Source organism: Melanostigma gelatinosum (genome assembly GCF_949748355.1).
Source record: "Melanostigma gelatinosum genome assembly, chromosome: 21".
Classification (NCBI taxonomy): Eukaryota; Metazoa; Chordata; class Actinopteri; order Perciformes; family Zoarcidae; genus Melanostigma; species Melanostigma gelatinosum.
In genome coordinates, this window is record NC_136654.1 from 13,465,034 (window position 1) to 13,491,802 (window position 26,769).

Sequence of the window (26,769 nt, forward strand, 5' to 3'; positions counted from 1 at the left end):
TGTAAGTTTGAATCTGTGTAATCTGTGTTAATGAAGAATTCAGGAACACAGCATTGATGTTGTTGTTAAACTCCGCTTATTTATTTTTGTCAATATTGTTGTTTTCATGGATATTAATACTCCTCCATGTGTTCAGATAAATCAATGCAAAGACAGGGGGCGCCATCATGAAACCCAAAATATAAAATATAAAATGCTTTAGGGTTTAAGGAGAATATATAAGGAGAACAGAGGACATGTGATTAACAGAGCCGATACATACGCTGTAGCAGCAAAAAATTACCACGCAATTTAATTCCAGTTAAACTTTAAGGGTGGCATAGGACAATGCTTTCCAATTGAGGGCCGGGGCCCCCAAAGTGGCCCCAACATGAATCGCAGGATGATTAAATGGATAAGAATGAAATGAAAATGATATACTTTTACCCCTTAAGAAGTCTAAAAATCCTTCAAACTATCTGAAAAAGAAAGCTTTAATTGAAAAGATGGCGTCCACACTGAGGCTGTTCCTGACGAGGGGTCACTAGTGGACAATGATTAACAGTAACGATTAGAGCAATAGCTTCTTTAATAACCAGAGAACGGCTGAAGGTCATCAGGGTCTTAATAACCCTGTAAGCTTTGCACAAAAGGCATGAAAGAAAAACTGAATTGGTGCCTCAGAATAGATCCCCTTAAGCCCATAATACTAACCATTATTTCTTAAAGCTACATTGTTTTGAATTGACAATAGTTCTTGATTTAATAAAGAAATTGAGCACATTTAAGTTTTAAATAATGCGTTTTGCTGACTCGATTAATCTCAAAAGCTTTGAACATCTAGACTATTTAGTATTTTGCAGGTTAATTATCTGAAGGCCTGTACTCCAAATGCCAGACATGTTGGCCCATCTACAATAGGCCTATTTATAGCCCACAAAAAGGAAATGTCAGTATACCTCGATGTTCATGAGGACATTGTTAATTATCCATAAAAGCTTTTTTGCTCAAAGTTCAAGTCTTGAAGACAGATTTTAAGAGTACAGCTGTGTCCCGGATATGAAGTGTTAACTCCAGATTCACTGGATGTGATGTTTGGTGAGACTATTCACTTTGTGCAGGTGAACAGCATCACCTTGTGGCTGTCAGAGTCAAGTAGGAAACTCCTGCGTAGCTTCACTTCAGTTTGATCTGCAGGCTCTTAAAAGTGGTCAAGAATAAATATGAAAATATACAAAACCTTTAGACACATACATACTGTATATGTATACATTTATACATATTGTGGGTTTTTCGACTTAATGATTTAAAATATTTTAAGAAACATAAGTTAATAAATACAACAATTTAACTATTTTCACATCCATCCATCACACAGCTGCCGTGTGTAATTACACTCCGCTGCCCCAGAGGGCGCCAACGAGTCTTTGTGGAGTAGCAGAAGAAGACACTACTTGGAGTTTAACTTACTTGTTGAATGACAGTTGATCAAGTTTACAGGTTGTTATTGTTAGTTTCTCTGCTCGGGAACAACTCCCCACATTTCGACGTAGAGTCCGGCTGCTTCTCCCCTGGAATAGAAAATGCGGGACCGAACTAACGAATTAGGAAACGTGAGTTTCAAAGTAAACGGCTAGGGTTAGCATTAGCGCGCTAGCATGCTAACTTAGCCTGTTCAATGTGTTTATAGTGAGCTAGTCGAGTAGCGGCTGCTAATTTAAGTGTTCAACGATGACAACTTTGACTAAGAAAGTACACCAATAAACGTGATTTAAAATAACAACGTGGAACGTTGTATGGCTCTAAATGTTAACTTTAGAGACATTCTACTCCCAACTTCCGGTTCAGCTCTGTGTCCTTACAGGAGATGCCAGGCCGAGACTGTGTGTTTGTTCTCAACATAAACAGAGCTCTATTTTCTTTAAATAGTTGCATTTATTTGCAGAATGCAGAGGCTTCAGATGAGGATGAGGAGGGAAAACTTCTCGTGATCAAATCTGGAACCCCTTTCGCCAAAGAGGAGAAGGACAACGATGCTTTCTTTAAGAAGGTAAAACAGTTTGTGTTAATAATGATGTTAATCAACATGCAGCTTTTATTTGATAAGGGACAGTGCACATTCATAAAAACATTGCTGTAAATGCGCCAAGAGGCTGTAGTTCCAAAGAGACGGATGTTACAAAGTAAACCTATAAACACATTTCATTTGTGTGAGTTTGGATTCAATGTTGGAGAAATAACTCATAACTCTGCTTGTTTGGTCCCACCAGCATCTTCTACCTAAAGATAATCAATAAAATGATATAAAACTGAGACAAGTGGCGTTTTGCTCCCATTTCAGAACCTAACCAGAGAATGTTTGGATGATTGATCAACAAAACGTCTTGTGAAATTAAATTTTCTATTTATCAACTACTTAAATAATCAACTTTAAAATGTTTCTGCTTATGAACTTCAAAACTTACAACTTGTTTACTGATCGTAGGTGCGAGAAATCCACGAGGGTCTGCAGAGTCTCAAAGCGATTGTGTCGAAGCTCGAGAACAAACAGAAGACGGTGCTCGGGGTGGCGCTGCCGGAGGAGAGTAAGTATGATCAATAAGGCCGCCGGAGTACTGATCATATCCACAAAGTTCAAAAGCAACAAATGATGGAACAGGTTTTAAGTGCCGTTCTCCTGTTGGGGTCAGGTATGAAGAAAGAGCTCCAGACTCTTCGAGAGGAGATCAAAACGTTGGCGAGTCAGATCCAGAGGAAACTCAAGAGTGAGTACTGATGGAGGACTCTGTTTATTCATGTTTTATTCATGTTTTGTGTACGTGACTCTTTACTTATCAGTTATCTTTCTGCAGGTATTGAACCGAAGAAGGGAGACGACGATGGAAAATATGTACCCATAAACACTCGGATGCAACGGACCCAGGTTGGATATCACCGATGCATCATCAGACCTCAGCTGCACGAAGGCTTTTTATTCTGCGGCAAAAGTGACGGAAATGTTTCCTTCTCTGCAGCACGGCGTCCTGTCGAAGGAGTTCGTGGAGCTGATGGGTCACTGCAGCACCATCCAGTCCCAGTACAGAGACCGCAACGTGGAGAGAATACAGAGGCAGCTGAAGATCAGTGAGTATAGCGGACACAGCTGTGATTTCTGCTTCCAGGCTTGTGGTCTCAGGTCTTCTTCACGGCCGCGGCGATCACTTCCTCATCCGCCGAGTCTCGTGACTGTCTCTCTCTGTCACTTTCTACGACACTCACTTCTCTTTTAAACCACCGTGTGTAACATTTCTGAGCTCTATAGAGATCTAATAAATGGTTTATAATGTAGTTTATGTTATAACTTCTCCTTTTGAAGACGTTTATTTTTACTAATATATTCATCTGTTTATACAGCTGCATTATAATGTGTTATAAACAAGTAATTAAATGTTTACATACTGCCCATGAATGGAGAGTAAGAGAGTCAAAGTAAAGTGTTCTGATCGTAGAGCTGCAACGATTCGTCCATTATTGATTAGTTGTTTGAAAGAGAATTATTTTGATAATTGATTCATCCTTTAAGTTATTTTCAAAGCAAAAATAACATATTTCATGGTTTAATGAAGAGAATTTGCTGTTTTTCTTACTTGGCTTTTCGTGTGTTTAACTGTTTTAAAGACCAAATAATGAATCGAGAAAAAAACTAAATCTGTTAATTGCAGCCGTACGTTGTAATCTTTGTGTCTTCATCAGCTCAACGTTCACACAAGCTTCACCGACAGGACGGCTCTTCTCTTTTCAGCTCAGATCGAGTTTTGTAATTTTATTTTCAGTGTCTCACAACAACAACATCTAACGCACTTCTCACTTTCAGCCGGGAACGACGTGACTGACGAGGAGCTGGATCAGATGCTCGAGAGCGGCCAGACGGATGTTTTCACCCAGAATGTGAGTAGGTGTGAGATGAGAGAAGAAAACCACAACACGACCGTTACCTGCTGAAGAAAAGCACACTGACAGTTGCAGGTTCCCCCCCCATCAACCACCAACTAGTCGTAGTTGTGAACACTACTGAGAAAGTGTCTCTGTTGTGTTGTCGTCTCTCTAATCGCTCCTCATGGACAACAGAGCTGGTAAGAACATAAATAAAACCACGCTCAGCCTCTAAGATAAGACAATCCTTCATTAGTCCCGCTGCCTCTAGTGACGTCTGTAGAGTGAAGCCTCCTGCTGGCTTTGATGTCACACAGCGGTGGAAGGAGTTTAACTTGTAATGTAGTACTTTCTTATTTTTGGTACTTTTAGTGAAGTAAAGGAGCCGAGTACTTCCACCGCTGATCATAGATGAAACCTGCCGACTCTTGTTTTCTCGACTGATGATAATGCAGCTAACCCTCACTGTGGTCTTCAGATCCTGATCGACGCTCACGCCACAAAGCAGGCTCTGAATGAGATCGAGACCCGGCGCGACGAGATCCTGAAGCTGGAACGGAGCATCAAAGACCTGCACGACATGTTCCAGTACCTAGCCATGGAGGTGGAGGCTCAGGTGAAGCAGCTGCGGGGGTGAAGTCTGTCTGAAGTCTTCGGTTACAAAGAGCGTCTGATTCTGATGTGTTTCTGCCTCCTGCAGGGAGAGATGCTGAACCGGGTCGAAACCAACATCAAGGACTCGTCCAACTACGTGGAGAAAGCCAAGGACAACACGGAGAAAGCCATCACGTATCAGAAGAAAGCATTCAAGGTACAATTTAAGGACACCACGGACACATCTGTAGTGGGCTGACCGGCCCTTTAAAGGAACACTCCACCCACAAAGTGACCACTAGTGTATCAGTTACTCACAAAAAACTTTGTGACCGGAGTAGGTCGCCTGCAAGCGTGAGATTGTTTATGCCGAAGTGTTATAAATAAGGTTTGTGAGTTTACGACTGGATTAATAAGACATGGATTATTCTGCTCGAGTCAGTAAACGGATGTTTTTAAACGTTTACGGTACTTCAATCAAGACTTTTCTCCGTTCTTTTTTTTATTCTTTATTCACTGTGGAGGCACAAAGTTGTCTTCAAGAATGTAATGTAACACACGAGTGAGTAACTGATACTCTAATGGTCGTTTTGTGGGTGAAGTTCATCATTACTAAGCTTTTAAAAGACAAATAATTGTCTTATTCATTTAGAGACCGTCTGACATTTAGTTATTGAGGCTTTCAGGAGGTCTGAAGTGTCAAATCCTGCCCCGACGTATTATATAATTATTTCTCGTTGGTTAATGAATCTTTTGTGTTTTTTTATCTCTCTTCCGCTGCAGAAAAAGATCTGGATAGCGATCTGTTTGGCCATCTTTCTCCTCATCATCGTCATCTCACTGGTCGCTGCCTTCAACTAACACCAGGCAGTGTGCGCCGTCGGCTGGAGACAAAGAACATCCTCTTTCATGTAAATAACTTCGGCTGTCATCCCTCTGCTTTTCACACTCGTCTTCCTCTAACCCTCCTGTTGTCCCAACGGCCCTTGTTTTGTTTTTTTTAAAGAAGAAATGTGCTTTTTACTCCCAAGTGACTTCAATCTCACCTACAATTCCACTTCCACTCAAGAGGTAGTGCTGCTGGTTTATGGAATCCCCCCCCCCCACCCCGGGTCTACAAAACAAAGACAATGTGTGAACTGTTACGTCAGTGCTCCTTCTTAAAGAATAAAATAAGAGGAACTACCTTGAGCAAAGCACACTGCAGTAATGAACTGATCGTACTGTACTCAGGAAGCTGTGCGTCGTTTCTGGAGGCACGGATAACGGTTTTAGTAGAGTCGGTGTTTCTTTTATAGACTAACATAATTGTACATAACCGTATATTGCTGGTGATCAAGACATTCTTTGAAGATGTTTCAAACTGCCTACATGGAACAAATGTAAATAGGTTTTTTCGGTGAAATAGTTCAGCCCCACGCTCTTGTTTTATGTCTCATCGCTGCAGTAAAAGGCCTGATTTTATTTGTATTTATGATTTAAAACATTTGTTGTAAGCTGCTGCAGCCACACGTTATGAAATCTGTATTTTGTGCCTTCTCCTTAATGTCCAGGTGAGACCGAGACGTTGTGCACTAACATTGTCAAGAAGGGACGGCGAGACTTTTTAATTTGTTTATATTCACGCAGCAGTGTTTAGTCACACATTTAACTTTATTTTTCTTCACCTGTTTTGTCGCGTTGTGCAACTTGTTTAAATCCTGGAGCAGGCGTTTACTAACCTGTGAACACATTTACACAATGAGACAAATGTGAAACGAAAGATAAACCAAAACGGTTTGTTAAAAGGCATCAAAGTGTCCTTTGGAATCAGGAAGTAAGAAGTGACGCATTTCAACCCAAAATAAACTTCCGGCTTGTTTCCTTATTCTGTCTTGTATTATTAACTGTTACACAGATGTTTGACTTCACACCTTCACAGTATTTTGGTTTTCTCACCACGATTAAACATCAACACAATGAAAAATGGAAACAAATTTTTGGTCTTTTTATTCAACTGTAATTGTCTTAATTGTTCAAGTAAAACAATGTGGAATTACAAGGGATCAAAGGAATGCAACAAATGGAGAGAGACAAATCAAAAATAAGACCATCACCATAAACTACCCCCCCCCCCCAATATCCAAAAGTAAATCGACAATTTACAGTCATCTGGAACTGTACCAGTCATTTTATTCACTTTTTTTATTTATTTTTTTACATGAAGTGATGGTGACCAAAAAAAGAAACTGGTGAAAAATAAACCATTCGTCTGGCAGCACTGATGCACCGGGAGCTTTTCTGGGGTTTGTCTTTGTTTGGCTTTTTTTTTTTTTTTTTTTCTTTTTTTAAATAACGAGAGAAGCTCAACACCCGAGCTTCAGGTGCTTCACAAGGCAATCTGAGGTTCAAACCCATTTGGCCAAAGAGGCACTCTTCATTTCAACAACTCGCCATTCTGATATAAATACATGACGAAGTGGACCGCAACTATAACTGCCTTTGGGAAGACTTGGGGGAAAATTACTTGTTTTGCTGCTTGTATGCATGTGTGTTCAATTACGGTCATACATTTTCAAAAAGTAGCGATACATCGTGAGGTACCAGGAACCAATTAATCGACTGAAGTTGATGTTAAACCCTAGAACTACACCACTATGTACTCAAAAGCCGAGGGCCACAATATCAGATGTGCAAATGAGAAATGCAAGGCTGGATTTAAAAATGAATCCGATGAACAGAAACGGACAAAACAACAAAAAGGAAACTGCAGGGGGGGGGGGGGGGGGGGGCAAAGACAAGCTCCAGCATAGTGCAGCAAAGATCACATTGACAGATCTGGTCTCCTCCTAATACCCTGGAAGAAATAATAAAATATGCATAATTTATCAACTGACTACAAAGAAACAGTCAGGACAGCTGACGAAATTTTTCAAAACCAAACTCTAAAACCTCCAACTTACAATACAACTGGTCACTCATAAGTTTTTAATGTCACACAGATGACGTTTCGTTTATGACCCTAATAGAGGGCGCCGTATAATCCCATTTTAACACAGAAGATCTGAGTGTTCCAGTCTTTAATGATTACAGTACATAATGTGAACTAACAACTTTCCTTTGCACCTTTGTCCCCCTAAAGTCCCAGTGGTGAATTTATCCACTGTACCATCTCTCGGTCTGTTTTGCGGCCGCACCAACAGTGGTGCCACATTTTTATATTTTTGTTTTATTTTTTTATCCGACATCCCCGAGCCTTCCCCCAGCGTGACAATGGCTGAGCTGGTGAGAGGACCAGCTCCGATTGGATGAGGGAGAGGGCCCAAGAGGCAGGGAGGTCCCTGGCTTGTGCAGCACTCAGTCCTCATTGCATTCATTAAGAGTGCACACAAAGCAGCAACCGTGGGGAGGTCGTGACATGCTCTCGTAACGTGCTCGGCGACAGCACTTCCCGCTTCCGTTTTTATAAATTTTTTAAACTCCTTTTGGCACTCTTGATCATGTCTTGTTGTGTCGATGTTGACCAGAAGAGGAGCGGGTGCTGGCGGCCGGTGACCTGGCCTGCACCGCTGCGAGCGCGGCGACGCTACGCAGCACTCTGTCCGCCGTCCCCTCCGCTCCCGAGCTGCTCGTCACCTCCTGCGAGAGCCTCTGGGACCTCCTGTCCCTCCGACTCTCCCTGTGGTGGCCCCGCTTGTCTCTGCTGCGACCCCTCTCGCTGCCGGAGGAGGCTGCGCGGGACTCCCTGTGCTCCGTGTTTTGAGAGCTGATGCTGTGGGTGCGCTGGCTGCTGCTGCTGCTGCTGCTTCGGCTGCTGCGTCCCCCGTCGCTGCTCATGCTGCTGCAGGCGCTGTGGCCCCGGGACGAGGACTGCGTCTCGGCCTCGCCCTCCTTTCCCCTCGACGACTTCCGACTCACTCTCTCCTTATCCTCTGCTCTAGACCTCTTGTACTCCAAATCCATGGGTGGAACCAGAGAACCGGGGCACTGTCTGGTGGAGCGGGAGGCAGAGCGGCTTGTCTGGTTGGGCGTTGAGGGTTTGCTGCCACTGCTTTTATTGTTGGTAAGATTTACAGAGTTAGTCTGAGGGGAGGCTGGTACACCTTTGCTTTTCGGCTTTTGGTTCTTGTCAGAGGAGGAGGCCTTAGCACCAGGGTCTCTCCGAAGGGTGTGGCCGGGGGTGTCCACCCTGCCTTTCATTGCTAGGAGCTTGGCTGCCGCATTGAGTGCAGAGCACCTCTTCCCCAGAACTTCGGGCTCACGAGGCAGTGAGGGCACGCTGTTTGTCTGAGCTTTACTGTCTTGTGAAGGCTGAGATCCTGCAGACTTCCTGGTGACCCGAACAGAAGATGTATCACTGCCCGACTCTCCACCCGTGGATGCGTTGGCGTTGTTTGATGCATTTCTGTTGCTGTGCGCAGATTTCTTTCCTTGCCGGCCGTTGCCCTTTTCCTTCTCGTGATCTTGTAGCCCGCGCTTTGCTGAGCGAGTCAACCGGTGCTCCTTCCTGCTCTTGCTGTTGTCAGAGTCCGAGGAGGTGGAGGAGGAAGACCTGGAGCACCTTCCCCCAGAGGTGGAGGCGGTGAGCTCCTTCTCCCCGCCCTCTTCGTTCTTCTCCTCCTTCCCAGTTTCCGAGGTGACGTCCATTCGCCTCTTCTTGGCAGGGAGTCGATTCTCGTAAGTCCTCTTGTGGTGAGCTTGACGAGTGAGCGTTGATGTGGAGCACCCAGACGATGACGAAGAGGAGCGAGCGGACTCCTGACTACTCTGGCGACTAAGAGGCCTTTTCTGGATTGGAGTCTTCTGATCTTCAGTAGTTTTCTCCACCTCCTCTTGCTTGAGTTCTTCTTTCTGAGGGGCCGCTGCAGGTGGCGCTCCCTCCCTTCCTGACTCTAGGTCTTTGGTCTCCGAGGAACTCTCCACCCTTCTTCTTTTAGGCTGAGACTTACACGAGTCCTCCTTTTTGTCCTCCTCCTCCTCCTTGCTGGTCCTTGCACCATCCTCCACAGCATCTACTTCCATTTCTGTCCCCGTGTCCAGGTCACCTTTAGATGCAGATACTTTCTGCGTTTGCTCTAAAGTTGGTTTCTCAGATGACTCACTAGAAGAAGCAGATGTGGGTGTCTGGGGCAGGGCCTCTGTCTGGGCTGGTGCGGACACGTCACTGGACGCAGAGCTTTGCACATGCAGGGGAATTACTGCAGACGTTTGTGTGGTGCAAACCGGAGGAACGGCTTTGGTAGGGGCAGCTGTGGTAGCTGCTACTGACTCAGGGGTGGCTGTGGTAGTGGATGCTTGGGTGGTTGTGACAACGGTTGTGGTAGCGACTGCAATGGACTTTTCTGGGGATGATGTAGTTGTGGTGACTGTCTGTAATGGAGCTGGTGTAGAAGTTGTTACGGGAGGTGGGATCTTGACTGCCTTTTCTGCAGTTGTGGGCAGAGTAGTTGACGTTGTGTGTTCTTTGGAAGGGGCTGCTGCTGCTACAGGGATCGTCTCCTGGACTTTCTCTGTTGGGGACGATGCAGTTGCTGTAACTGTCTTAGCCTTGGCTGTGGTAGTTACACTGGCAGACGTTGTCGTTGGGGACGGACTACAGGTTGGGGTCGGTACAGCACAAGTTTTTGCAGAGGACGCGCCGGCCACAGGAACAGCAGATAGCTGTCCATGTGTGGCCACTTGAGCCGTTGGTGGTGGTGGTGAGGTTGCGACTCGTTTGGTAGCGGTCACATTAGTCCTTGCTTGGTTTGGAGAAGATGCAACTGTACTTGCAGCAGATACTGAGACCGTTGTTACTGATGGTGTTGTAGAAGCAGACATGGTTGGGCTCGCAGTGGGAACTGTGCTCGAGCTAGTTAGACAAGCTCGGACTGCTTTTACCGTCGTCACAGTTGTTGCCGTAGTGGGGGAAGACGTTGAGGTCGCCGAAGCTGAAACCTTCTGGGTGGCAGCCGGAGCAGAGGTAACAATCGCTGGGGTAGATGTTGATGACAGAGCGGAGGCTTGCGGCAAATCCTTCACAGCAGTAGTTTTAGTTGTGACTGATTTCACTGTAGTGGTGACTGCTGGTGCAACGCTGACTGTTTTTGATATCACGTTAGAAGTAATCGTTGCGTCGGGGACTGATGCTGGAACTGCGTTGACTGCCACCGCAGAAGATGACGCAGTCGATGTCGTGGCAGCTGGTGTGGTATTGTGTGGTCCTGTTGATTTCACAGTTGTAGAAACTGAAGGTTTTGGTTCTACTGGTGCTTTAGAAGCAGTGGAAACCACAAGTGTTGGTTGCACACCGGTAGGAGTTGATGTGACAGTGCTGGCAGGTGGCAAAGGAGTTGTGGTAGTTGGGGTAGCAGTGGCTGGGATAATAGCAGACGGAGAAACAGGACAGGACACCTGGGTTGATGCTGGGTCTGCACTTGGAGCTGTAGCCAGAGCAGAACTTACGCATTGGGCTGAGGCTGATGTGGAGGCAACAACAGAAAGAGGTGCCGGTGCAGTGGGTGCTTGCACTGACGCTGCAACTGGTGTGGAAGCTTCATCTGTTGTTGTGGGGGATTGAGCTGGATTTGGAGCCAGGGCTGAAACCTTAGTCTTAGTGTCTGTTTCCTCAGCTTTGGTAGACTGGGAGGCCTGACTTGTAGTGACAACAGCAGCTATCGGGGTCTCCGACTTGTTTGGAGACGGAGGTGTTGGCTCTGTGCTCGCTTCAGTTTTTGATCGATCAGATACACCAGTAGTGTTCTCATTTTTAGAGTTCTGTCCTTCACGGACAGTTTCTGGCGTGGTTGTGGAGTCTTTGCGAGGACGACCCCTCTTACGTTTTGGGGAGAGGGGGGGGTTCCCTTCCTCACTTGGCGAGGTAGGCAGTGGGGAAGGGGCCACTGTGTTGTCAGGCAACCTAGGGGGAGTCTTCGGGGGCCGGCCCCTCTTTCTTTTCAAAGGTGTCACAAGAGAATTGGACTCTGTGGATGTTGAAGTGGCGTCTTTGCCTGGTGGTGTGTCAGTTTTTCTGGACTGGTTCCATCCCCTTCCTCGGCCCAGATGCTGCTGTTGCTCTATCAGCTGAGCAGCCATGCGAGATTCAGTTTCCAACCTGCGCCGCACAGGAAGATTTCTCAACACGGGCATGTCCGGAGAATGATGGGGTGGAGAATATAGAGGATAACTTCTGACAGGCGGCGGGTGCACAACCGGACTAGGAGTAGAGTCCTGGTCCTGAGTAGGTTTGGTAAGGGCCCCTTTGCTTTTGCTGTCGGGGCATGGTGATGTGTTGCCTTTGTTTGTTTCGTCGACGAAGCCGGCAGTGTTCTCCTCCACGGTTGCCTCCTCTGAAGAAGCTCCACCTCCAGTGCCGCTTCCTCGCCGCCTCCTCGGTCTCGGCTCCTTCTCCTCCACCACCGTGACCAGCCGCCCCGGAAGCTTCCGCAGGACTTTGGCCGACGGAGAGTCTTCAACCAGGCCCCGCAGGACTTCACAGTCGGCTGACTGACGCTTACGAGGCGATCGGGAGCTGGTGGTCGGGGGAGACATGGCGCTGTGGTCTTTGACGTCATCTTTTGCCTGATGGTCCACCGGGCAGCTGGATTCTAGCGATGACTCAGACGCCCTCCTCTCGTTCTCCCCCTCTTTGTCCTCTCTGCAGGCTTTGGAGGTCTTGCCGTCAGTCTCCCCAACACACTGTGGTTTCCCTCCGGGGGGAGAGGCTGTAGGAGGGGAAGGCACTGGACTGGGATTGGAGCGGTTTGGCGGAGTCCTGGTTTTGATGGTCTGGTGATCTCTGGCAGGAGAAAGTTTGGAAGAATCTGGAAGCTTGGTTGATGAGGTTTTGTGATGGTCTGTGTGAGACGGGGTGGTAGACACAGCAGTAGTGTCTTTGGCAGCCCCTCGTCCTCTCAGACCACAGCGGAGTCTTTCAGGCACTTCTCTAGTGGGCTCGGGCTCAGGTTCGGGCGAGGCCCCACGCAGACGACCACTGGTCCTGGTAGAGGTGACGATCTTGTCTTTATCCTTGGGTTTACGGCCACGGCGGGCAGGCTGAGCAGGCTCCACAGAAGCAGGCGTTGACGAAAAGTCATCGTCGTCCTCATCGGATGACGCGTGGAGCTTTAAGCCCTCTTCCTTGGCCTGGTCAAGGCCCTTCCTAGCAGCCTCCACTTGCTCCTAAACACACACCAGCAGAGCGGAGTTACAGTTGTGGTCATGATAATCAAGTTGAATTTATCGAATCAAACTTCTAGAAAGCTGAGCTGTTGAGACACAGTTCTGTCATTTCAAACTAAGCAAAAAGGTGAAGATGTGTCGTTACCTCCGCCTGCTTCAGCTCCTCTTTGCATACGTCTTCTAGCGAGGCCTCCAGGAAGTTCATGGCGTAGCGTTCAATAGGAGTGAGCTGGAGACAGGCAGAGCATGTGGTGAGCTAACAGAGCATAAACCAAAGAGATAATGCAGATGTGCACCAGAGGTTACTTTATCATATTTATTGTTTGTATCAAAGATGTATAATCCAGCCATCCAAGAGCTCAAACCAATGTTCTATCCTTAAAATAACAATTAAACGATTAAGATTACTCACCTGCTCCACCAGAGCAGCGATTTCCTGCTCAGCCTTTGAGAGCTCCTCCACCTCCTCTTGTTCTCCTCCATCATCCAGCGGGATGTTCTCGTTGAACTCCGCCAGTTCTGCCACCTGCTCTGCTTTGGCCTGAGAGGCGGCGACTATGTCCTCCTCGTCCTCGGCTCGACACAGAGCCTGTGAGCGTCAGTTCAAGATGATCACATTATTCATACACACCCCAACAGATATTTTGGAAACGCCTCGTTGTTTTGATATGTTTGACGGTTTCAAATGAGGTTTAGGTTAATAAGTTCAGCATCAGCAAGTCCCAAAAATACAGCAGTCACGGGTTTAAGACAGTTTAGAACCGGAGGCTGCCTCCTTTGTTCATATAATTCAATGTGATGCATCTGACCTGCTCCAGAATGGTGGTGCTCTGTTTGTTGACAGCCTCCTCCTCCTCGACTTGAGGCACCGACAGCTCCACTGCCACCTCTCTCTTCTCCCCTTCGTTCATATCAAACAGATCTCGGATGGTTTGCTGAGGAACAAAGTAAAAAAAGGAAAATGGTTCTCTGTACTTGAAGAACAATAAGGAGGTACTTGAACGGCTTGATGCCCAGACGTTAACATACCTAACAAGAGCAGTTGTGCTAATGCTGTCATTGATTCAATGGATTAATCAGAAAATGTTGCAACGTCGGCATACTTCTAACCGCACATGTGGCATTACTAAAAACATGTTTAATTAAAGGGGACGAGGGCATAGCCGGTGCATGTTTGTGTTTGGATAAAGCAATGATTCATCATCACGTGGTCAACAGCTGATGAGACAGAAGAGAGAAATAACATACTTCAATTTCACTTTAAGCTCCGCACTTTTATATGAAGAGCAGCCGGTAGTAGAAACAGTAAGATGTGGTAAAATTGATGTTATCCTTATATGAAATTATATAATTTAAATAAACCATAAATGTATTTTAATAAAGTGGGGTATTGTGTTAAAACAAAGGCCAACGTCGGTAAAACAAACATTAAAATGTAAATTCCTCTGTAAATACCTCTTTGAAGAAGGCCGTGGTGAAGTTTCCTCCTTCGATAGCCATATCTCCCAGCATCCTCTTCTGATTGGCTTTCTTCAAGATGTTCTCCTCCACTGTTCGCTCGCTGATCAGCCTGAAGAGGAACATTTAAAAAACTATGTTGTTGAAATCACATTCGTTCAAAAGTAAGGCCGTAAAATAATATTGATCAAACTTTCCTCTTCCCACTGACATATTCCTTGTTTTTCTCCTTCATACACCATCCATCTACCGTCTTATTGTGTCCTCATCTTCTGTTTCGCTTTTTAACTTTAGTGGGGACTTATACAGGACATGTAACACTAGGGTTGGGTACCGAACCTTGGTGCAAATATGGCACCGGTTCCTATACGTCCGGTATCTACCAGACCGAAACGCAGATTTCGGTGTGTGAGCCGATTGAAATACTTTTTTGACACTACTCTGATGATGCAGCAGGACTTGGTCCTCCGCTCCTCACTCATAGTATTATTACAACGGGCTACTTAGCGCTGTCGCTCATAAGCACAACAACACAGGCGCGCGAAAGCTTCTTCTTCTCCTCCTTCGAGGTGTAGTGGCGGTTGGCAAACGACGAATTGGCGCATTACCGCCACCAACTGGCAAAATAAAATAAGTCATGAGACGTGTCGTATTTTGCCAGAGAAGGAAAATATGCTCATATTCAAGTTTGAAGCTGTAGTGTGTGTACAGAGTGTGTGTTTGTATTTATTTATATTTATTTAAGTATACTGTAAACTGTTAACAGTTAACATATTGTTCATAGTTACAAAGTTTGAAGCTGTAGTTTGAAGCCAAGTGTTTTGTATTTATTTATATTTATAGTATACTTTAAACTGTTAATATATTGTACAATTTGAAGAAAAAAGTATCGGTTTAGGCACCGGTATCGTTTTAAAAGTATCGTTTTAGCACCGGTATCGGAAAAAATCCAAACGATACCCAAACCCTATTTAACACAGACATTTTGACTTTTCAAAAAATATGCATGTACCATTCGAGTCATCCATCAAGTCAAATCATGTGTGGATCTACATCTAGACACGAAACTTACAAAGTCCCAGAACCTTTTACTGACCACAGAGTCTCTTTTCTGTCTGGTTAAGAACACGTTATACTTCCTGTTTTGATTAATGAAAGTGAAACTGCAGCCGTAAGCAAACGCACGTGACAAGAATTTAAGAGGTTACGCCTTTTCCCTACTCGTTCCTGTTCACACGTGAACTCCGTCACGAAATGTGTCGCTCCTAAATAAGTGCACTTTTAATCCGTCACCTGTAGATGTGGACGTCTCTGGTCTGGCCGATTCGGTGGCAGCGGTCCTGCGCCTGAGCGTCCATGGTGGGGTTCCAGTCGCTGTCGTAGAACACCACCGTGTCGGCCCCGGTCAGGTTCACCCCGACGCCTCCGCTGCGAGTCGACAAAATGAAGCAGAAAATACGCCGATCTGCATTGAAGCGCTCCATGAGGGACTGAAGGAGAAAAAAGAAGATGCACAGAGAGATTAAGCATGAGGTCAAAATCAAATTCTATTTCCCCCCCATGGTCGTGTTGAAAGCCCCGTCACACTCACCTGTCTCATCTCCACACGGGTGCTGCCGTCCAGACGGAGGTAGATGTGTCCGTGGTAGTTGAGGAACTGCTCCAGCACGTCCAGCATTCGCGTCATCTGAGTGAAGATCAGCACTCTGTGGCCTCCCGTCTTCAGCTTCCTCAGCAGAGTGTGGAGAGTCTGCAGCTTACCTGCACGTCATAAAAAGACAAAACATTTAGGAAAACAGTCACCAATAGAGTTTTTAGAGTGCATGGAGAAAGTAAACCTCCCCTGGAAGAAAACATGAAGGTTTTGTCCAATTATAGGATGAGGTCGTGGTGCACTTCAGCCTCTTGTGGGAAAAGTTAGTATTACAACAACAAACACTTTCACAACAGACAAATGACCCGACAAAGAAAAACTTCACCTCCCTAAATCAAAAAATGACTTAACTTTGTTAGTTTGTATAATAAATAACGTGATGAACAACAACTACAGATTAAGGTGGGCTGAACTTTAAGGTGGACCAGTGCTGTTCTCCTTTAGTGATCCTCTTGAGTTTTGCTCAGTTTTTCATTTTTAATATTTCTTTAAACTGTTTCACTGATCGCACGGTTAAACAGTTCATTATTAACATGGTGAAAAACGGTTTTGCCAGGATCATTTTCACAAGTTATTACATTTTTAAGTCATGATCACAGTAGAGAACACTTCGATTAGTCCAAACAAACTCTCAGCAGCGAGCTTTAATACTCTGTATTTGGAGTTTCTCTGCTCTTTGTATCGAACATTCTTACCACAATCATACTGGATGAGCCTCAGGTCTGGGAACTGGGTCCTCATGTAACACTGGATTCGATGGAGACTGCGAGTACGCGGAGTGACTTGAGTCGACAGCAGGGAGGAGAAGACTGCCTGCTTGTGGCTCAGAGAGGGAGGAGGATGGCAGCAGTGCATGGAGATCTGAGGAGCCTCCACTGGGGGAATTGCAAATGTAAACCTAAAGATGGGCACAGTGAATAACAGTCAAGTCACAAATCTTTCCTCTTAGTTAAAGCTCTGAACCCCAAAATGAGCAAGTTCTCTTTAAACAAATCCCAAAACTAAACCGTTTATCCTAGCCATGAAAGAAGTGTCGTGGATCAGGTATCTACCGGTCTATGATGGTATTGAGCAGCTGCAGCCTGTCGTCAATGCGTTGGATGGCCTCTCTCACGGCGCGACTCTGAAACCAGAAGTCGGATTTGTTTTCCCACTGCGAGTAAAGAGCGCTGCTGTGGCCCGAGCGACTCCACTCCCTCTGAGGTCGCAGGGCGGCCGGCGAGGGCCGGGGGCCGGGGAGGAAGGTCAGGAAGTCCAAAACCTCGCGGCCGTACATGGGCTTCGCCGCGCAGTGGTTCTCGTTGACCCGGATGATGAAGTCCAGTCGGCTGTCGCGCTGCTGCTTGTGGCTGTCTGCTAGCCACTTCTGTTGAGTGAGAGGGAAAATGTCAGCGCGGTAAAGAGCTGGAACACAAGACGCTTAAAACGGCACAGGGTGTATTTCTTTTATGCATTTGTGGTGTTCTGTATCACAACTTGCTTACCACGTGGAAAGGAGAGCGAGGAGGAGGCAGAGGAACTCTCCTGCGTGGAGGGAAGGCTTTAACGCCTGCACTGGGCCTCGACTTTGTGGTTACTGGTGTTTGGCTGCTGCTGCCGCCGCAGTCACGTGGTGCTGCTGAAGACTTGGACACAGAGGACGAGGAGGCCACCGGAACTGGAGCTGAGGGGAGGACAGAAAAGAAAGCAGAGCGTTTTAAAATAACTGTGGATTTAAATTCAGCTAATTGAGAGAAAGCCTAACCTGTAGTAGAGCATTTGGAAAATGCAGAAGCTTATATTCAGGAAAATATAATGTTTTCTGCACTCATGGAGGACAGTGGTTCTCAGCTGGTCTGACTGTGGGACCCACCATCATTCCTTAATGACAAGTCACGGCCCAAAGAGATCATCTTATGATTTTACTTTCACAACTTGAGCATTGTATGTACTGCTCTGCAGTGTCTTTCCTCGTCTCAGCCCCCTGTGTCATGGTGTGTGGTGCATCTTACTCAGTCAGAATGCCCATATTTGATTGGCTGAGCTGCATCACATGATGTGATTCACGACCAGACATGCCTCTGCTGTTAAGTTCTGTTCCACGATAGTCACGTGCTTGCCCACTGACCAATCACAGCATACTCTGCACCTCGCGGTAGACACTGAGCTGCATGTAATGCTGACGTCATTATAGGCCGGCGAGCAGGCTCTGATACGTCAAAGAATACGCCCAACATGTCAAACTAAAGATCTGATTGGTTGAAGAATATGACAATCAACAATGTCGTCCCCGTTCATTTAAACTGCAAATGGATGCAGGCATCCGTCTGCAGGCCTGGGCCTCTGTTCTTACCTAGAGACACAGAGGTGAAATCTGATTGGATAAAAGCTCTACTTAAAACAAGCTGCACTGGAAGCAGAGCAACTGAGGAAGACAGTAGCTGTGCAATGAGAAAACATATGAAAAAATATTTTTATAAATTATAATACATGTAGTGTACTTAAGAAAAATTATGAAATTATAAAATAGATAGCTTTGTGATTCTGTTTAGGCCAGCAGAGAAGGCCTTGCAGGCCCTGACGGCCCGCCACTGCTTTTAGCAGGACTTTGATGGAGTTATTGTAAATTCATCCTGTGTAATAATCTATCTGTTAGATCAGCTGTTACTTTGCCCGTTTGCAGTCTTTCATCACACACTAGCGTACTCGTAAAAAGCCCATTAAGAAATCTGGTGACATGTATACATGAACATCTTTATTCTCCAGGAGAATTGTACTTTCTCTAATGCCATATCCCAAATTATGGAAACTAGGTTCCTTGTTTACACGACATATCAGAAATTAGCTTCCTGGAGGAGGCAAACAGTAACGTTTAGTTACGGTTAGTCCACTGATGGAACAAGTAGAAGTAATGTTACTTTTTATGTAAAAACCAAGTATTTCTATTAGTCTTAAAGCAGTCTGAAAATATAAATATACTAAACTGGCTTCAAGATACTTTCCTGTGACTACCTCAACTTTCCTGCATGTTTCATCCTGACACATCTGGCACTCTAAGCAGATAAAAAATACAAAACTGGAGTGGCGCATTAAAGATTAGTGGCAACATCGTTGTGACCCAGTTCTGCTCGTCATGCATGCACACGGCGTTGTGAAACACAGCCGAGGGAGAATAAAAGCCCCGAGCTTGTTCTCTCACCTGGCTGCTCTGAGCTCGATGGAGGAGGCTGCACTACTTTGAGGACAGGGCGAGGGGGGTGGGGCTGGTTGGGGGTCGAGCTAGGGTTTCCGGGAGGAGCTATGGTGTAGTGGGCAGTGGCGGGACCGGGGGTGCGCTGGGCGATCTGCAGTGGAGCGGTGTTTCTGACAGGGGTTGTGTTGGCGTGCGGGTGCAGGGAAGGGGATGTCAGAGGAGCAACGCGGGGGGAAGGGGCCACTGCCAGCGTGGGCACGGGCCCGCCGTCCTTGCCTGCTGTCTGACGCACAACGATCTTCACGACACCGGGGCAGCTCACCATGGTGGGGGGCACTGAGGAAACACGAAACACATGTGAGAAACAAGGCTTTTTAAAGGATATCGAGCTGTAGACAGGATTTAAATTACTTTCAATTAAGCAGAAGTGAATGATTAAAGTTACTACAAGGAACCTCTATGTTGACTTTGGACAAAAGCAGCAGTGTTTCTGAGCACCAGACTCCCTTTAAAAAAAAACCTCTAATTTTACTGCAGCAGGGTCTGACAGTCTGCCCCTCTCAGTCCTGGTTCTGGTTCTCCCGTGCCTCCCTTCCCTCCAGCGGGTCCAGCAATACGTCCTGGGTCTCCAGCAGCGTGGTGTCGGTGTTTGCTCCCAGAGAGCAGAAGCTCTGCTCCTGGAGGAGGAGGGGGAGGGGGAGGAGGAGGAGGAGGAGACGCTGCTGCTGCCGGCAGCTCTGGATCTGGGTCTGTCCACGGTGAACCGGTCTCTGCTGGAGGATCTGGGTCTGTCCACGGTGAACCGGTCTCTGCTGGAGGATCTGGGTCTGTCCACGGTGGCACCGATGACGAGCATTAAGAATAACTCTATAGAAATAGACCATCTTCTCTCTGATGGTCTCTTTACTGATGGAGGTCTGATAGAGGGTCAGGACTAAACTGAGACTGGTTCACAACCACTTAAAGTTCCTCGCAGTAACTTTTAAGATAACAAAACAACTTTGCTTGATAATTGTGTCTGCTAAGAGGCAGAACATGAACAGGAGAAAGACTGGTTAAAAACCTTGCACTGAGGTATTGTGAGGCAGTCGATTGGCAGGTGGAGCAGTAGAGGTGGTGTTGCTCGTGATGGCCACCTGGGCAGGCTGGCTGATGAGGTGGTGCTGCACCCCGCTGGACACCAGGTGCATCACATTACCTGCAGCGAGAGAGAGAGAGAGAGACGGGTTTTCTCCTCAGAGCCTCCAGCATCCACATTATAGCCCATGATACCCAATGAACTAAAATGATTCCTTCATTAAGCACTTTGTTATAAAAAAGGGACTATCTTCAAGATATTCCAGATTGTTTACCATCAAAATTCAAGTGATTTAAGCACCTTGTGCAAACCCTCTTAACAGACCAAACAACCCTCTACCGTAGTTTATTCACACACCCTGTGAAAACACACAAAGCCGTCTCACACCAACCTTGAACTGGGCGTGGAGAAGCTGCTGGGACTTGGTGGATCTGTGCTCCAGACAGAGTCAGCTTGTTGCCCTGAAGCTGGAAGGTGACGGGTTTACTGCCCTGACACGACGACACAGGTCGACCCGCCAGAGAGGCCAGCTGGGCTATGCTCACTACCTCGCCAGCTTAGGAAGCAAAACAGAAAGAAGATGTGGATCAGAAACAATATTACATTACAGTTTACTACAAGTTACTGATACGAGAGTCTTTGAGACATTGAGCACACAGTTCAGTTGAGCTGAAGAACCAGTGTGTAAAAAAGGTGGGTGCTTCTCTAAAGACACAAAAGTACTCACAAGGCAACCTCGCTTGCATATCCGGACTGAGCAGAACCCTCTGGGGCAGCACGCTGCCGGGGTTTGGGCTCGGGTGAGCAGAGATGCCGGCGACGCAGGAGGCAGTGGGATGCCGTACGGTCAGCACGGGCTTTGGAGCGCCAGAGCGCACTGCAAGTTGAGCGGTAGGATGCATGGAGGGGCGAGGAGGGGCGGCAGTTGCCACTGTACACACCACTAAAGGAAAAAAGGAGGGAAAAGATAGAAGATAGAAATACATTGTCCCATTGAAATCATGTTCTAGCTCATTCGTCCCTCTTCACTTGCCTTGCTGGACGACAGGAGCAGGTTGAGGAGCTGAGGAGACCTCGGTGACTGGAGGAGGTTTGGGGGTCTGTGCTGCTGGAGGTACTGAGCAGGTCGGTTTGTTCATCAGGAGGACCGGTCGACTATCACACTTCGGAGGCGGCTGGAACATCCTAAAACACAGACAGTGTGTTCATACATTTCAGTCTTAACCCTTGTGTTGTCCTGGGGTCATTTTTGACCCCAGGGGACGTTTAAGGTCTCTAAATAAATGAGACATCATATTTTTGGTTTAATATTGAATGACTTTTACTAATTTAATGGGGACAACTGGGTAAACACAAACTCAACATGTTGATATGTAAAGTGATATTTAAAGCCATTAAAAACACCCAAAAAATATCTCTTTCCAATTTTAGGTCAATCAGTGAGATTTGATGGTGATCTGCATATTTCTCCATAGTCCCGTAACAGGGATTCTGGATGTGTACGGGTTTGGGTGTCGGGGGGGGGGGGGTTGTTTTATTTAAAGGGCTATTTAGGTAGTCAACAAAAAACTAAGTACCTGACACATAAACTTTGGTAGCAATTTTAATTCTAATAATGTTCTGCAGGTTCAAATTGCTGGGGTCAAAAATTACCCCAGGATAACAAGTGTTAGTAAATTTGAAGGTAACAGGAGGCTTAAATGTTGCAGAAATGAATGTTGACATGTTTTATATGTCAGGTAATGACTTGGAATAAAGTTGACTCAGGAGTTGAAACACAGAGGTGGGTGATAATTTATACTGTACGCTTTATAAACAGTCAAACCAGACGGGGTCATTTTTGACCCCGAGGACAACAGGTGTTATTATGTGCTGCCATTAGAAAAATTCAAATGATTCAAGAACAGCATCCTCACTAAACTTTGATATGTACCTCTCTGTGATCAGTCAAATACTAAAAAACAATATAAAGTCAAAATAATTCATTGTTTCATTGTATTTTCACTCAAAAACAGGGTCTACTTTTATGTAAACAAAGGTCTATTAGCCCTAAATTCCAAAATGAAGGGAAACATTTGTGGTAATGTGTTGGACTGAAGTATGACTAAAGGTGTAAAACAGAATTGATTGACAATGTATACTATATGCTTTAAAAACAGTCAAACCAGGCGGGGTCATTTTTGACCCCAGAGGACAACAAGTGTATGGCAGTCGGGAGGACAACACAAGGTTAATACACATCCTACACTTATGACTCCTGCTTCAGATTTTATCCAAAGTGCTAATACGGCTCTTTTAATTTTGAGGTTTGCATCTGAAAATGCAGAAGAACATTGTTCAGTATCGAGATCGAAATTATGTTTTGATACTTTACTTTGCAGAGGATGAGTATGTTTTTCTAAAAAAAGGTTTGCCTTCACAACTTTGTGTTTTTAAAAAGTCTTTACATTAGGTGTGCTGCGTACCTGTTGACCTTCATGCGGACTGGTCTGGGTCTCGGAGGGGGTTCAGGGGACTCCAGGACCTCCTGGATCAGCTGGCGGCTGACCTTGTGACGCGGCAGGAATACGTCTGCCTCGTACCGAGACACACGGCTCTCCAGACCAACGAGGTCAAACATGGAAAGATCGCAGCGCTGAGGACGCAAAAACACAAAGTATTATAATAGAACATCACGTCATCAGTATCGCTCGATGCAAGACAAATGTCTTTTTCCTTTGCTGCTCACCTTCAGAGGAGAGACCTCCAGGGCGTCCTGCACCAGGGAGGCTGTGTGGAACACGATGGGCTTGGTGATGAAGGGGGACTGGATGGGTCGGGGGTCGAACAGGTTCGGGTGGTTGCACACTTTGCGGAGCTGCATCAGGATGTTGATCACAGACATGAAGTGACCGCTGGCCAGCGTTTCCCGGGTCCTTTGAATCAGAACGCAGAGACAAAACTATTAATACAAACAATATGAGAAACACAAGTCATCTTCGGGAATGATTAAGATGAGGGTGAAACGATTGTTTTCAAGTTTACACAAAAAGTACATGTGTAAATTATTCTAGCTCCAAATTCATGCAAATTATAAATTATTGAAGCAGAATATTACGTTAGATAAACACATGTGAATTTTAGACACGATTACATCTATTTTCTTTTGGATACATTCGAACTTTACAGCGCTCTGGAGTTTTGGGAACATTTGGATCAGGAAACGATCCTACGCTCCACAAATTGTACAACACCAATAGTATTAGTTTTGCCTAATCTTTACCTGCAACTGTGCAGAAATATCAGGTTTTAACACAATGAATAGACATGCAAAAAAAGTAAAATAATGCCCAGCATTCAAATGATGATTTAGAATTTGAATGTCAACGACTTGAATGTAGCTTTGGAGCTTCCAACTATTCAGAACAGCGATAGAAATGAAAACTACAGCCTCCATAATGATCATAGAGTGGAATAAACACCTCTCTCAAGAGTCTCAACAGAAACTGAACTTTTTAAGCTTCATGTTGGTTGATGTATTGCAGTGTTAGCTCAGTATACCTAATAAACAAGACAAGAGAATCTGAGAACGAAAAACCATTAAATGCAAATACCATTTTTACACGTTTTCCAAGAAGACATATCAGGTTTGCTTCATAATCTATTTTGTGTGATCATCTCTGAATTATCCTTTCCACTTACGAGGCCTGTGCCATGAAGTCGTCGTAGAGGAATCTCTGTCTCTTGGAGAGCCGGCAGCGCACCACATGCTCGTATTTCTTGGGCATCTGCTTCTCCACGTCGATCTTGATCCTCCGGAGCAGGAAGGGCCTCAGCACCTTGTGGAGCCTCTTCACCAGGCCCTCGTTGTACTCCTGGCTGCCCTCGATCATGCCCGTCAGCGGGTTGGAGAACCACTCCTTGAATTCGCGGTGGGACTGGAAGACGTGGGGCATGAGGAAGTGCATCAGAGACCACAGCTCCATCAGGCTGTTCTGCAGAGGGGTTCCTGTCAGCAGCAGTCGCCGGTGGCTGAAAGAGGGAGAAGACAACGTAGACATTTACAATGGAGTGGTCTCGTGTGACGTCACAGTTTAGCTGTCGGCCATGTTGGAGTACACACAAAGCCACTGGCATGCACGGCTGAGTCGCATAACCTATCGGTGGTGAACTTTTGTGCTGTCTTTGGTTGTGGCAGCAGAGCTGATAGAGACAAGAAATCATTCTTTCGTTTGCCAGCGGTCATTACACATCAAGGAAATGACACGAAGGAGCTATCCAAGCGACGTCGCCAGAAATGGCTGTCACGCATCTCTCGAGATATAAAGGAATGGAATTTGGCGTACACTAGAGTATGTGCGGATCACTTTATAAGTGGTCAGTGATTTTATTTACTAATTAGTTTGTGAACAGTATTTAATAAAGGAAATATAAATTAAACTTGGACATGAGAAGGTTACCGAAGCTTCATCGGCCCGTGACAGCAGTCGGTACCAGAGACGTGTCGAGCGTGTACAACAGGCGAAACACATGGATGCAGCCTCAGCATTGCTTGATATGAGTTTAACGTTGGATCATATATATATGTATGTATATATATATATATATATATATATATATATGTGTGGGGGGGGATGAAGTTAGGAGTTAGTTGAAAGTGAATTCCTACACACACGCACACAATGACGTGCATGTACAATGTAAACAAACACACGTGTCTGTTTGCACTGAGTAAACATTGAATATTGCTAAATATCTGACCAGATCTGTATATATTTACTCTTCCAATGACGAGATGAGAATTCTCGACGACCGTTGCTTTGACGTCTCGGACCCATCCACTGACAAACTGATTATAAGCGTCGAGCCCTTTGTAGCACTCCAACTCGTCTTTTGTGTAAGGACTGGGGGTGTTCACGAGATACGTGTAGATGTTGGCGTAGTTTACCGATGGAAGATAAGTAGGATCGGCACTGAAACCATCTGCTCTCATCGTATAGGGATCCAAATTACCAATAACCTTCAATTTGGCCAGGTAGCGAACCTTTGATGCACTATCCAGTGATTCAAAGTATGGTATTTTCGCCGCACTTCCTTGTTTACGCGCCGCCATGTAGGTTCTGTATGTACTCCAACATGGCGGACAGACCTCGTAACTAAGGAGATCGTGACGTCGGTGAGACCACTCGATACATGGTTAGATTTACAGAATTAGGATAATAGATGAGGGAGAAGAACTGGATAAATCCCAGTAAAATGGGGTTCGGTAAGACTCATTAAAGCTGCATGGATTGATTTTATTCTTATTTGTATTCACTCTCCCTTTAGTTTTGGTCTCCAGAGGGAAATATCTGTCTCTTTAGCTGCTAAATGATCCACTATGTTCACCAGTTTGTCTCTAACTGTGTCCGTATGCTGCTGAGCAGGTTAGTTGGGTTTAACCTTCTTTGGAGACAATGGAGATATTCTCATCTTTTTGAAAATAATGGTAATGGTCAACATTATTGTGTATTTGAATGACCTGACAGGAAGTAAACACAGACCCAAGTTGTTGCCGAGCAGTTCAGTTCAGTGTAAACAGTGGAAGCTAGCTCACTGGCTGTTTCTTTCTTTCAGTATTGATCAAAGGACGAGGATATCAACATACCTCATGTTGCACTTAAACTGAACAGAATTCTTGAATGTTTTATTTTTATTCATTCATTTCATTTTGTTTCAAATTGGACATCTTCAATATTTTTGTTTTCATGTAAGACTGTAGCCCAAAGTTCTTTGCTTTAAGTGTTCTTGAATTAATAAATGGAAAGCAAAGTTATATTTGTCTCCTCCCCTTTTCTTTGTTGATCCGAACCGTGGCTCAAGAACCGTGATCAGAACCGAACCGTGCGGTTTGTGATCCGTTGAACCCCTACTAGTGACTGATCAAAACACTGATGATTAGGGGTGTAACGATACGCGTATTCGTATTGAACCGTTCGGTACGAGGCTCACGGTTCGGTACGCATGACGAACCGAATACGTTTGAATTTAAAAAAAAAAAAAAAAAAAAAAAAAAAGAATTGTTAAAAAAATATATATATACTTTATTTAACCAGGTAGTCCCATTGAGATGAAAAATCTCTTTTGCAAGATGTAAATAACAATACAAGATGTAAGTAACAATACAAGATGTACGTAACAATACTACATAACATGAAGGAGCAGTTTTTGTTTTTGATGCTTATGTGTTGCTAAGAAGACACCCCAGAAGATGGGTCACTCAGGTATAGTTCCATCATTGTTCAAAGTCAAAGAATAACTTTATGATGTTAGTTGTAATGAATAAATATATTTTAAAAGCAAGTACATTTCTCTGGCATTTATAGTTTTCTACTGTACCGAAACGTACCGAACCGTGGCTCCACTGTATCGAACCGAACCCAACCGTGAGTTTTGTGAACCGTTACACCCCTACTGATGACAGCAGTGTGGAACAAATCTCTACAGATGATCTAACATTGTACATTCATAAAAACAAGTCAATTAATAGTTGAATAATACTTTCACAGGATTGTTCGTGTTTTTAAATTGTTTGTAATTTGTGTTTCCTGGTTCTTATCCCTCAGCCTCCATGCTTGTAGTCCATACATCTCATAGGACTACAATACTCTTGAGTTCGTGGTTTGAATGATGAACACTGAATGATGGCTCGTCCTCTGCAGCCGAGTGAACGCTGACGTTTAGTGACAAGCAGCAGCTCACAAACGAGACGGAGAGGAATCCTTCGAAGTGCTTTGAAGCGCCACAGAGACGAGAATAATGTGT

At 45.3% G+C, this 26,769-nt stretch overlaps 2 protein-coding genes across 3 annotated transcripts in view; one reads left to right on the forward strand and one right to left on the reverse strand.

The window, feature by feature from the left end:
- Positions 1-1,422: 1,422 nt before the first annotated feature.
- On the forward strand, positions 1,423-6,352 carry stx4 (syntaxin 4). 2 transcript variants are annotated; one of them, XR_013772981.1, is made up of 11 exons: positions 1,423-1,592; positions 1,925-2,029; positions 2,465-2,564; positions 2,670-2,744; positions 2,832-2,902; positions 2,994-3,102; positions 3,833-3,906; positions 4,370-4,507; positions 4,592-4,702; positions 5,269-5,396; positions 5,517-6,352. XR_013772981.1 is itself a non-coding variant. In XM_079293782.1 (10 exons), the coding sequence occupies exons 1-10, from the start codon at positions 1,563-1,565 to the stop codon at positions 5,344-5,346; spliced, it is 891 nt and encodes a 296-aa protein (XP_079149908.1). In that variant the 5' UTR covers positions 1,423-1,562; the 3' UTR covers positions 5,347-6,352. The 2 variants fall into 2 exon arrangements, 1 of the variants encoding a protein (XP_079149908.1); XM_079293782.1 differs by having other exon boundaries at positions 5,269-6,352.
- A 105-nt stretch (positions 6,353-6,457) lies between these two features.
- Positions 6,458-26,769, reverse strand: part of srcap (Snf2-related CREBBP activator protein) — a 32,242-nt gene continuing 11,930 nt past the window's right edge. The window contains exons 14-31 of the mRNA XM_079293783.1: positions 23,668-23,997; positions 22,715-22,901; positions 22,452-22,621; positions 21,020-21,171; positions 20,714-20,929; positions 20,378-20,542; positions 19,972-20,106; positions 18,915-19,244; positions 17,221-17,399; positions 16,789-17,102; positions 16,432-16,634; positions 15,674-15,843; positions 15,376-15,572; positions 14,080-14,194; positions 13,434-13,559; positions 13,037-13,213; positions 12,770-12,853; positions 6,458-12,624 (exon numbers count right to left, since the gene is read on the reverse strand). Of these exons, the coding sequence (XP_079149909.1) occupies positions 7,963-12,624; positions 12,770-12,853; positions 13,037-13,213; positions 13,434-13,559; positions 14,080-14,194; positions 15,376-15,572; positions 15,674-15,843; positions 16,432-16,634; positions 16,789-17,102; positions 17,221-17,399; positions 18,915-19,244; positions 19,972-20,106; positions 20,378-20,542; positions 20,714-20,929; positions 21,020-21,171; positions 22,452-22,621; positions 22,715-22,901; positions 23,668-23,997 (7,912 nt within the window). The 3' untranslated portion in view covers positions 6,458-7,962. The remainder of the gene's footprint in view (positions 12,625-12,769; positions 12,854-13,036; positions 13,214-13,433; positions 13,560-14,079; positions 14,195-15,375; positions 15,573-15,673; positions 15,844-16,431; positions 16,635-16,788; positions 17,103-17,220; positions 17,400-18,914; positions 19,245-19,971; positions 20,107-20,377; positions 20,543-20,713; positions 20,930-21,019; positions 21,172-22,451; positions 22,622-22,714; positions 22,902-23,667; positions 23,998-26,769) is intronic.